General features: G+C 37.8%; 1 protein-coding gene across 1 annotated transcript; it reads right to left on the bottom strand.

Moving 5' to 3' along the window:
• Positions 1 to 1,476: 1,476 nt before the first annotated feature.
• GLRX2 (glutaredoxin 2) lies at positions 1,477 to 9,696 on the bottom strand. Its single transcript, XM_037812439.1, has 4 exons — positions 9,498 to 9,696; positions 6,503 to 6,563; positions 4,094 to 4,270; positions 1,477 to 3,187 (listed from the first exon to the last, which is right to left on the bottom strand). The coding sequence occupies exons 1-4, from the start codon at positions 9,584 to 9,586 to the stop codon at positions 3,071 to 3,073; spliced, it is 444 nt and encodes a 147-aa protein (XP_037668367.1). The 5' UTR covers positions 9,587 to 9,696; the 3' UTR covers positions 1,477 to 3,070.
• Between the last annotated feature and the right edge of the window lie 3,069 nt (positions 9,697 to 12,765).

Here is a 12,765-nt window from a genome sequence, read left to right as displayed (position 1 = left end):
TAGAGAAACCTGCAACCAGTACTTAACCTTTAGGCTAACTTGTCTTTTCTCTCTGGTTGATTTTAAGATATCGTTTTGTCTTTGGGATCCTGCAATTTCACTACAGTAACCTAGACACTGATTCATTTGTCCTTTTTAAAAGTTTTTTTTTAAGGTTTACTTAAAGAAAGTCCAAAAAGCTCATAGTTGTTATCCCTTTGACATTTGCTTCTGCTCCACTACCCTAAGTATCTCTTTCTAGAATTCTGATAAATATATATTAGAACTTCCCATTCTGCCCTACATGCCTCGTAACCTCTCTTATTGTTCAACCTCTTTATCTTTCTCTGTGCTACATTCTGGGAAATATTTAATGTCTATTTTTAATTCACTTGTTCTCTTTTCTGCTATATTTATTCTGCTGTTTAATCCATCTGAGTTTTTTATTAGATTTCTAACAATGAAAAATATACTTTTTTTTTCAAATCTACATGGTTGTTTTTTATAATCTCTTGTGTTATAATCTTGGTTTTAATTAATTCTTCCATTTTTTAAAATATAATAAACTTCCTTATACTTTGATTTTAGTAATTCCAAGATCTGAAGACTGCAGGTCTTGTACTGTTTATTATTTCAGCAGGTTCATACATGTTTTTCTCCTGTTTCTTTCCACTTTTTAGTTCAATTTATCGGTACTTCATCTGTAAGAATTCTTTGAAACTGGATTAAAAGAGTATTCTCGAGTTCTGAATTTGCTTCTTCCAGGGAATTCGGGGTACTACCAACTTGGTACAACTTTTTAGCATAGTTCTTCAGATGTTATAGTGTGATTCAGGTCCCCAAAATGCAGGAAGGCTGGCTTTTGATTATGCATTCTCATGGCTTTTTACCCTTCCACTCAGGGTCAAGGCTAAAACCAGCAACTTTCCATTCTATCTTTCTGGCAAAGAATTTTTCTTTCTAATTTATTTTCTAGTTTAGTGGCTTTATGTCATGGTTTCCTATCCAAATCCCTCTTCCTTTACTCCCAACTTTATAATTAGACACCTGAATAATCAGTTAAACCTAAAGCCCTTTTCACTCAGGATTGGCATGTCAGTGTGACAGCTGCTGGCTTCAGTGCTTGTTTACATCTTACATCATGGGATTTTGCTCCTGGTTTGTTTATTTTCCCCTTGGAAAAGTCCTTTCCTTTTTTTTTTTTTTTTTAAACTAGACTAGTCAGGCATCAGAAAAAAAATTAATATCTATCCTGCATTCTAGTGTTTTATACTGGGAAATATTTGTTATTGTTTTGTTCTTTTCAAAGATATTTAATCTGGCTTATGGCCCAAAATAGATAAGATTTAATTTCTCTCATTCTTTAGCGTTTTTCAATTAGGAGAGTCCTGCTTTTCTAATTGCTTTCATCTTCATACAGTGCTAGATCCCAAAAGTAACAGAATCTTTATTAGTCACTGAGAATAATGTTCAGAACATTAAGAGGCAGACATGACACAGGTTTTTTCCTTCTTTATTAAATAAAACTGTAGGTGATAATCTGAAATATTACCTTCACTGGAGTTTCTGAGCCTTCTGATAGGGTTTCTCTCCTTAATATTGAATTATTTTAAGGTAGAAGCATAATCAAAAACTAACCACCAATCATTCACCATCTTCCTGCCCTCCTACCAGTTTAGGTAGGGTTGGTAAAAAGACGTTTTAACAGTCAAGGACTGTCAACACTACCTGGTTAGTGCTTCTATACCTTAAGGTAACTTGCCTCCACCTTTGATACCTAATATGAATGACAACTATAACACATAATTTTACCTTTCTCATAGGTAACAGACTTCCTCTACTTCCTACAAAGATTTTGCAACATAGAAACATGTAAAATTTCTCATGACATGATGCAAAATAAAAGGACTAAAGAACATTTCATTCTGTTTTCCATTCCATTCTTAGAACTTAAATAAATTATCATGTGGGAATAAAATAGTCTAAATTCTTGCTTTATCAAGACAGTTTAACAAGCCCACATAGGAAGCATCATGAATGGCAAATGGCCAAGAAAGCCACCAGCTGCCTTCGTCATGACTGTCTCAGATTCCCTGGTCCATCTTGACCAGGAAACAGAAGCACTCCACTTTTCTAAAAAATCCATTTTCCTTCCATCCCTGAGGAAGAGTTTTCTTCGGTATCTGGTGACCTGCCCCATGTGACTTTGGTATCAACAAGGAAAATGCTTTGTAGAGTAGGCACTTTAAAAATTCTTATTGATAAGAAGCTACAGATATGACTTGAGTAATAAAATACCTGAAGTATTTTCTTCATTTTTTTCTAAAATAAGACTTCCTATAAAGTGAATCCTTTTTGAAATTGGTTTGAATAGTATTCCCAGTCACAGAATTGCAAAATACATACACCAAAAATGGCTTTAGGTAAGTCTAACCTTCCATTCAATACCTGGATCCCAATGGAACAATTCCACAGACTTTCAACACATTTTGAGAAGCAGAACTCTCCACCTCACAAAAGAACTCAAGTAATTTTCTGAACTATTTCAAAAGTTCATCCTCATATGCTGCTGAAGTCTGCCTCCTTTTAATTTCTACCCATAGGTTCAGTTCTGCTCCCTGGAAGTAAGTTATTAAATGAGTAATTTGGTCTCTCTATGATAAATTTCATTCCATTCTACAAAGTTAGTACACTCCTAGAACTCTGGAAGTACAAAGTATGAAAACTTGTCACACTATAGTACAAGATATCCCTACCTAGTTTGGGTATACTATGGAAAATAAAGAATTCCAAATGCTTACCTCCTAGTTCTTGGTTGTAAATTCATATATAAATTCCTAGAAATCAAATTCTCTAATCTTTTGATGCATCTCCACTCATGTTTTCAATTGTAAATACTATCCCATTTACTCAAGAATTGGAAAGTAGGAAGATGAGGTTGCTGCAGGGATTTATTGCTATTTTTTACATTTTACTTTTTTGTGAAGATAATTTAAAATGTCCTCAAACATTTAAAAGGCATTATCATTTTCAATAATGGGCATCTTACTAGCAAATTTATGAGTACTTGTATCACTAAAATTATTTCCTCTTATTTTTTTTTTAAATAACACTGACGAACTAGTGGAAGCAATTTCCCTTCTTTGTGAAGCCTATGAGTGTCAGCTGCACCTCCAATAAAAGTTCCATTGACAAATATTCTTGGAACCTGTTGGATAAACAAAAGATAGATTAGATCTCACCCTAGTGTAAGAAGTATAAGACAATTTCACGTACTATTAACAGATGTTCACACAGTGAGTGCTTTTATTATGAGCTGGACCCCACATTAAACTGCTTCACAAATTATCTCTTCAAATCTTTACAATCCTTGAGGTAGGCACTATTTTTAGCCCTATTTTGGAGAAAAGTGAGGCATAGGAACTTGCCTACGATAACAATGATAATAAATGGCAGATGGGATTCAAATCCAGATCTGAGTCTAAAGCCCCTGCTCCTAATCAGTATGCTACATAAAGGGTAAAATAAAATATTCTTTAATTATTTATAATGTTCAAGCTGTTCTTTCTTACAATTAATTACTAAAGGAGAAGAACACAGCTTAAACTTCTTCCATGCACATATAAAAAGGAAAATGGCAACATGGTATATGTTTCTCATTAGGCATATTGTAGAAAAATTTACCCCTAAAAGCTTAAAACATGGAGCACTAAACACTCTAATTAGCACAGTAACTGAAGACAGACCCTGTACTGTCCAAATTCCATACTATCCAAGTAAAGGAAGAAAGGATACTTTCATCTTGAGGAACTTAAGGGGAACTATAAGATTCATAGACAAGTGCTCATGACACCATCATCCCATCCCTCGCAGACAAAACACACACACACACACACACACACACACACACACACAGTGAGAACAAAAAGAAAATGAATTAACTCTGCTGTTTCCTATTCTAAGAATCTAGTTTCCAGAGCTGAGGTTTCTCTATCATATAACTAACCCCTCAAGAGAATGTCCGGCTCTCTTTTCCTAATATTAGTCTCTCGGCTCTGGGTGATACAAGTCACCATCAATTTTGAGGAAACAGCTCCATAGAGGATATACTCACGGTTCTTTCACCAGTCATTTTGTAAAGAGCATCTTGAAACTGGCTTCCACACTCAAGCATATCCAGTTCTACCACTTTATACTTAATGCCCATGTCATGGAAAAGGCTTTTTGCCCTCGTACAGTAAGAACATGATGTTTTAGAGAAAATCACCACGCAATTATCTGAAATTGTTTCCTGAAATAAAACAACAACAACAAAAAAACCAATTTAGTTCTAAATGTTAACTTTTAGAAAGAAATAGCATGATACAGTGGGAAGGGTATGGATTTTGAAGTCAGATGATTCAAGATTCAAACTGTCTCCATCATCAACTTTCTCATTTGCAAATTGAGGATAGTATTACTTATTTCAAAAGATTGTTACTGGGTAAAAAGATTTAACAAATGGATATTGTGTAATAGTCCCTGGCTTGGAGTAACAACAACAATAAATAAGCATTAAGAGTAGTAACAGTGATCATAGCCAACTTACAAATATAGCAAATACTTCTGTATCTGGCACTATTCTTTATACTTTTATTAGTTCATTTAAACATCACTATAACCCCGAGATAGGTGCTATTATTATCTCTACTTTATAAATGAGGAAAGTGAGACACAGAGGAAGATAAATAACTAGATCATGGTCTGATAGCTAATGAGTGGGAGAGCTGGGATTTGAACCCAGGCAAGTCTGGTATTATAATCCAAGCACTTAATCACATGCTGCACTGTTCCTCAAATATTTGGTAGGTGTTCGGAAGGAGTCAACTCCTTACCTTCTGTATATTTTAATGGTGAGGGTTGATGTTTGATTTCTCTTTAAAATTTAAGGCTTTCCCTGATACAGCTGTGAACAACCTACTCTTCTACTTCCATTCCTTTTGGTATATCTTTATAGTACAAAAGCTGTCATAATTGTATTGATAAGGTATTCTTATACTATTGAACCTGGAAAAGCTACTTCCAGAAATGCTGATTCAATGGGTTTGAGGCAGACATGGTAAACTATTTTTTAAAAACCTTCCCAGTAAACTATTTTTTAAAAACCTTCTCAGTTGGAAACTACCACCCATACCTCTTATCAGAAAAACTAATAGGTCTTGCTATGCATCCACATTACCTGTGACATTCTTTTTGTTTCATTTTGTTTCTAAATATCTGGATGCCTAAGCCCTTCAAGAGACTCTGAATGGATAGATCTAGAAACCAGGCATTTGTCTAGATTGTTCCTAAATGGTGGGTCATAAGCAGCACCTTCCAGATGAAGGCCAAAAACCAGAACACAAAGTACCCAGGCAAGCTTCAGAAGTTATATCTACCCTTGGGATCAGAAAGGGGCATGTTGAGTCACAGCCTAGCAGTATGCAAGTTGGTCTATTTTTCTGCTTTGTCTTTTCTTTACTCATAATAGTTAGTACAAGAGTCTATCTCATGGAGAGCCATACCAAAGATATATTAATGAATCCATTTTAAAGATGAGAAAATTGAGGCAAAAAAATTGAGGTCTGAACAAAAACCTGTGTTCTTTCCCTCCACTGTGCTGCCTCAGGTTATAAGCACACTGAGACCACTGTTTAGGGAAAGAGGAGCATCCTGGGTGTTGGCATGTAATAGAAACGCTGGAGAAGAGATTCCAAAGTGAAGCTGAAATGAAAGATGACAGTATCAAGGTTTCCTGAACCCTCCTTCCTTTCCTCAAGCTCACCCTTGTTAAATACTTCATGATTCTATATTTTTATTTTAAAAGAAGCAATTGTTTTATAATAGATTTCTAGCATTACTGTTACATTTGTCAGCTATGAGTGAAGTTTTTTTTTTAGCCAAATGAAGTAAAGGCAGAAATCATGTGTGGGCTATGATGGTGGGTGATAAGGAATGGAGAAAGAAAAAAACAGGTGTTACTTGTAGGCTCCAAGGGAAGAAAAACACACATACAAGAGAAATTTTCTGAAGCAGAATTAACTGAGATTTACAGTGAAAGAGAGAGGAAAACAAGGAGATACAGCAGTGCACGGTATCCCTAAGAAGAGGGTTACGGAGTACCTACTGCACAATAGGTTCTGTGATAGGAAGAATGGTATTAAAAAGCCACCTGGGCCAGAATCAGGTATATCCCTTGCCAAGGGCAGCTAGACTGGTGTTAACAGTAGCCCCTAAGTGAGCGTGGTAAAAAGGAACAGCTAACCTCATAGACCCGACTTAGAGTAAAGACCTCATTGAAAGTATATAAATTTTCTACCAAAATGATCTAGAATTTCTTTGTCATATGAATTATTTTGATAGATTTATACATTTATTAATTTAGTGCTTCATTTACTGAACTATAAAGATATCAAGATTGGACACAGAATAAGCACATTGAATGTGTAAGACACTTTTTTTCCCCACAAATGAAAATGTTTTCCTAGTCTTACATATCACTCACTTGGATCTGGTTCACAGGAGCAGATGCTGACTTCCCCAAAGATGACGTGCTGCTCCCCATCCTAAGAGTGAATCAAAAAGGGCAGCAGAGTTTATTAAGCATGAAAGATAATCTATCATATAAATTCCATTTGAAGAAAACCTTCCATGCAAATATATATCCAAAGTTATGAACAAGAAAAAAAGTTTTACTTCTTATCGGTACAAAATATTCATTTACGAGGTTTTATTTATCAAAATAAAAAGGGCTTGTGTTTCTATCTAACTAGCCTCTCAATGCCCTTAATTATTTCAGGAAAACACATTTGCTGTGCTTAAAGTCTCGTACTTATGACCACCAAATTTCAAATATACTGTCTTCCTCATTGGCCATATGACCTGATCTTTTGGTTAAAAAATAATAATAATAATAATTTTTATATTCTTATTAAAACATGTCAAAATTCCTAGGACACTCTGTGAGGACAAAGAGAAACCTACAATGATTAAAAGATTTGAAGGAAACTAAAATATCTTAAACACAGCAGCCCATATCTCCAAGTTTCCCAATCTGTAAAACAGGAACAATAATCATTTCAACCTCAAAGGGTTTTGTGAGGATTAAGTAAATTGACATATAGAAAGTAGACCAGTGCCTGCCACATAGTAAATATTAAGTAAAATTTGATGTTATTACTATTTACTAATTAGAGGGACTCTTAAGATGTACATATTATCCAAAACCTAGCTGTTGGAAGCTTATAAAAGGAGGCAATCCTTATTAACAGGAAAATATTCACTAAAAAACAGACATCATCAAATCTCTCTCCCAAGAACTTTTCCCCATGCACTTCATCTTTCTTGGTAAGCCAACCCCTTCTACACTGTTGGCACAATATCCAACATCAGGATGCAAACTGACTGCAGAGTGAAATTGCAAAGTTTGCAGAAAGATTACAAGGTAATAGATGCTACAAAAGAGAATTACTCAAATATCTAAAGAATAAGAGCGTAGGATAAAGACTTGAAGCTTCAAATATTTAAAAAAAAATTACTCTTATGATTGTTGCAAAAGTCAAATTTTCATAGAAAATTTCCCCTCCAAATCAATGCCTCATTTATTCTGTCTGTAAGTGCATTTAAATTTTAAATGTTGTTAAATACAAGATAATAACTACTTTTATGCAATGTTTAGTTTCATTTTTTTCAATGGTCCCAATCAAACTATTTTTTTTACTGTATAGCATGAAATTTTGGTTTTAAGTGCATCCACTTTAAATGGCCTTTCCAGGACATATCCTTGAATGATGAACATTTGCACTGAACAGTGATGAAAACACACAGAGTAAGGAAGCTGTAACAAAGGTCACCATGAAAAACAAAGAAGAGTCAGAAAGGAAGATAGGAACTATGCTCAACTGAATATGAAAACATTTCTTTAACCTTTCTAATTCTCCAATGTTTACGATTTTTATGTAATTTAGCAAAGAAACCCTTAAAAAGGATCTGTGTGCTTATTTGGGAATGGGTTAGGAGTAGGGAGCTAGGGAGATTGCAACCAACTTGGGAGGAGAGCAGAGGGTGAAACTTTTAGGAGAAAAGCAGGTTTAGTTCCTGGAGTCTACAGCAGAAAAGAAAAGGAAACCAGTAAGACCTAAGAAGGGGCCTTGGTGGAATAAAGGAGTAATCTATTCAGCTTCCAACTAAGAAAACAAGTCTTTTTCATTTCAAAAGTCCAGCATTTAACTGTTATCCCCAAACCAATAAATGTTCAATAATACACTTATTATTGAAACAGGAATTCCAGTAGAACTTTCATAAAATTCTGTTTTCTTGAGGAATGAGAGGAGGTGGGGGTGATTTCTGAAATATCACCTTTCATTCCATATGAAAGAGAAAGTTTCTGGAAGGCACCCTTCTCCTTCAATTTTTAACTGAGCTTGGCAAAAGTTATCACCAATTTAGGAAAGGGACATCCACAGAGGAAGTAACTGCACAAAAACCATCTCACTTCAACACAGATACAGCATCCATTAGTCATTCCACATTTACGGAGTGCCTACTATGCGCTAGGTAGGCACAATGTTATTTACACCAGGGATATACAACCGGGCCTCAAGAAGCTGACAGTAACGTCAAATACTGTAGTTATGCCATGTGACTAGCACCTTCAGGACTGGGTCAAAGAGCTTGGACAGAAAAGTTAATCAAGAGATGTAGCCTTGCAAAATTGGTAGGAGTTCCCAGATCAAGTAGAGAGAGACCTCCTGACAGAGGGATGGATGAGCAGGGGAAGGCACGGAGATGAAAGTTGGCAAGACCGCCTGCGGTCAGAGCGCCGGTGTGGGGCAGCCACAGTACCAGCCAGGACCGCGTATCCTCCACAGCAGGTTCTCGGCATCCACCTTCGAAGCAGGGATACGCAGGGAAAGCACTATCCTCGGTCTAGCCGGAGGCGACATCAACATTTATAACATCAGTCCCTATCCTCAAAGAATTGGCCTTTTGGTAGGCAGCATCACTTTGGCTTCCGTGGTGGGGTTCCCAAATTTAGCAAATTAATAGAGGACGCCCAGTTAAATTAGAATTTCAGATAAAAAGTGAAACATTAGACTAAACAATTATTCGCTATTATCTGAAATTCTGATTCAACCGGGCGTCCTGTATTTGATCTGTCAATTCACAGTGGGGATCCAAAACACCACTAACGCAGTTTTAACCTGAGAGTTCATAGGATCCTAAAGTTGACAGAACCACTTAGGGCCCCGTCTCCCAACACCGGCAGCAGCCATTCTTCTTCATCCTTCCAAGGCCTCGGCTGCCCGAACCGCCGCCGAGGATGAAGCGCCGCCCCCTGTCCCCCGCGAGACTTCCGCCTGATGGGACTCGGGGCCCACCCGTCGCCACAGTTCGCCCACCTGGCGCCAGAGTGAAGGGGCGCCCCCACGGTCGCTTTGCCCGTACCATGCGAGGCCTCTGCGCCGCGCCTGGCCTGACCTGCCCGCCACGCTCCATACCTGCCAGACGCAGAGCTGCTCCGGCACCTACACCCGCATCCGCTCTTGGTGAGCCGCCTGCCCGCCAGCGCCGAGCGGCTGCAGGACATGGCCACAGCGCGGGACTGCGGGGGGCGGCGGCGCCGTTGGCGGCGACGGCACCGGAGAGGCCGCCTCCGCCGGCAGGCCCCGCCCCGTCGCACTTGGCCGCTATTGAGACCCGACTGGGCCCGCCTCGCCCCCCTACGCCGGGCTGGCCGCGCCACCGCCGGTCTTTACGCGCAGCGTGGCGCGCGTCTTCCGACCGCTGGCGGCCGGGGTAGTGGGCAGTCCCGGAGCGCGTAGTTAGGCTGAGTCTCGCCCACGTGTAAACCTCCGTCGGCTTCTTCTGACTCCTCACTTGCGGGGTTCCCCGAGCCTCTCCCCCATCCCCGCAACAGTTTCTTTTGTAGTTAGGGAACCTCTTAAAGGCTCAGAGGCACATGCAAACTGTACCCCGTATTGTGCCAACATACTAGAGAAACGTAGAAGAAAAATAATGACTGTCCGAAACATTCCAAGTGGCTGGGACTGTTTACATGTGGATGATAAGCCTCATCGGGTTCCCGTGAGACAAGTTTTTGTGTTGGTGAAATAAACCTCAGTATGCCACCTTAAAATTAGGCCACTGATAGAGAGCCTGAATAAATCGTGGAAATATCTGGGTTTTACACTCTGAGTTAAAAGAAAAAAAGCAATCCAATGTGGACGGTTCATTCCAAAGAAAACAAATACTGTGTTTTCAGAAATGAAGATAAAATTAGTAAACGAAAGAAAATATAACTGCAAACAGTCCAAAGATGTTTCACCATGGCCTCGAAAACGGGCGAGTGCAAGCAATGACAACATGGTTTGAACCACGCAGTAATGATGATAATAACCCTTTATACATTGTTACATTAAGCGAGGTGGGTCAGTTAGTATTTTCATTTACCGAGTAGGACATTGAAATGTATTTGTCAGAGTTAAAGGCCAAATGGTGTGTCTAAAATGGTAAACAATGATTAGAATAACCCAGATTTTTTTGGATCCTTCATGCTCAACTAGCTCAGGCTCAGATTTATGTTGCCAAGGTACAAAATTAGAACTTCTGTTTCTGACAGTTCTTTTCCTACTCTCAAACTAGGTTATGTTTCATTATTTCATAAAAGGATGAAATCAGTTGCAAAAACAAATACTCCCAATAGGTGTGAAGTAGTTCTTCATAAATACAAAAATGACTTTAAAATGTCAAGTATTTTATCTATAGTGCTGTGCGTTTTATTTTTTAAAGTAATAGGTAATTATTTCAGAAATTTACTGTGTTTTTTGAAGTAGAATTTTGCCTCATTGTTGAATATTATTTTACAAAATAAAGATCATTATGAGGTAAAACAATCATTTTACAATTTGATTTTCATAGAGTGTAGATGGCTTATTTTAAGCATTCATTGGACAGATTTTTTAAAAGGTAATCCCGTAACCTTTTAATACTTCAGACAAAGGTGTTATGCCTGAATTAAACATAAGGTATTTATGATTTTCAGCTTCTTTGTGCTTCATAGTGTAGCTGCAGAAGTGATGATTTTTGGTCATAGATGTGATGACTACAATAGCACATTAAGAAGTATGCTGTCTGTTCATGTGCATGTATGGTGTGACTATAAAGAGGGATGGCCAGTTTGTGTAGCTCAGGAATATACTGGTAAATACAGCCTTATGAGTTCTATAATTTTTTTTTTCACGGCTCAGCCTGTTATGGATGAAAAGAATTGACATACCTTCAGAATTTCATTCAAACTTAAGTTTTTCTGTTGCTTAAATGGTCTATTAAAGGGCACACATCTAGTTTGACACCAGGTTTATTCTCTGCCTAGGGTCAAAAGCCGCTAAGATCAGTCAATTATGGGATCTTCTAATTGAAAGGGCCCTTAAGGGAGATCATCTACAGTAGGTCCAAATGTGGTCCTTAGACATCTGGGAGGCATCACAAATTTTTCTTACGAAGAATCTTTAAAGAAAGACGAGCATGATTTGGGGCCTTTAATGGTCAGCTACTGTATTAGTTTCTTAGAGCTGCCAGAACATATTACCACAAATTTAGTGACTTAAAACACCAGAAATTCATTCTCTCACAGTTCTGGAGTCCCAAAATCCAGAATCTGACAGGGCTAAGCTCCCTCTGGGAGCTGTACAGTAGAAGTCATTTCTTTCCTTTCCTACCTTCTGGTGGCTCCAGGTGTTCCTTGGCTTCCTTGCTAGTGGCCATATCACTCCAGTCTCTGTCTGGACATTGCTTTCTCCTCCCTGTGTCTCCTATTAAGACACTTGTGATTGGATTTAGTGCCCACCTGGATAAGCCAGGATGACCTTAACATAATTATCCTTAACATAATTACATCCTTAACGTAATTACATCCTGCAGAGACCTATTTTTCCAAATAAAGGTAAAATTCACAGGTTGCAGGGATTTGACATGAATATTTTGGAGGAACCCATTTTTCAGCCTACCACAGCTGCATAACACAAGATAGCCTAGAGAAAGCCTGATATTTCATTGAAGTCTTATGTACTTTGTTAAAATTCTGGGAATTTTGCATTATGCTCATTATGCTCATGCTCTGTTTTTTATAGTTAGTCTATTTTTAATTGTGGTAGAATATATACAACAATCATTTTAACCATTTAAAGTGGACGATTCTTTGACATTAAGTACATTGACAATACTGTTTAACTGTTACCACTATTTCCAGACTATTTTCTCCATGACAAACCAAACTCAAACTCATTTAGCAATAATTCCTCATTCCTCCCTCCTCCCACCTCTGGTAACCACTCTTCTGCTTTCTGACTCTAAGAATCTGGTTATTTTAATTATTTCATATAAGAGAAATCATATAATATTTGTTCTTTGTCTGGCTTATTTCACTTAAACTATGCCTTCATGTACCATGTTATAGTATATATCAGCACTTTACTTTTTTATTGCCAAATAATATTCCATTGTATAGATATACCACATTTTGTTTATCCTTTCGTCTGTTAATGGACACTTGGGTTGCCTCCATCTTTTAGCTTTTGTGAATAGTGCTGCAATGAGCACTGCTATGCAAATATCTGTCCAAGTCCCTGCTTTCCATTCTTTTGGGTATATACCTAGGAGTGAGATTGCTGGGTCTTAGGAGAATTCGGTGTTCAACCTTATGAGGAACTACCAAACTGTTGTCCACAGCAGCTGCACCATTTTACATTCCCACGAGGGTTTATATTT

Source organism: Choloepus didactylus, chromosome 2 (genome assembly GCF_015220235.1).
Source record: "Choloepus didactylus isolate mChoDid1 chromosome 2, mChoDid1.pri, whole genome shotgun sequence".
Taxonomy (NCBI): domain Eukaryota; kingdom Metazoa; phylum Chordata; class Mammalia; order Pilosa; family Megalonychidae; genus Choloepus; species Choloepus didactylus.
The sequence above is the reverse complement of the archived record's forward strand: the minus strand, read 5'-3'. Positions and strand labels throughout refer to the sequence as shown.

Excerpts from the sequence above, each read along its gene's own strand:
- GLRX2 (XM_037812439.1), bottom strand. The coding sequence starts at position 9,586 with ATGTCCTGCAGCCGCTCGGCGCTGGCGGGCAGGCGGCTCACCAAGAGC. Across the intron at positions 6,564-9,497 it reads AGCAGCTCTGCGTCTGGCAG|GATGGGGAGCAGCACGTCAT; the intron begins GTATGGAGCGTG and ends ATTCACTCTTAG. Across the intron at positions 4,271-6,502 it reads CTCCTGTGAACCAGATCCAA|GAAACAATTTCAGATAATTG; the intron begins GTGAGTGATATG and ends GTTTTATTTCAG.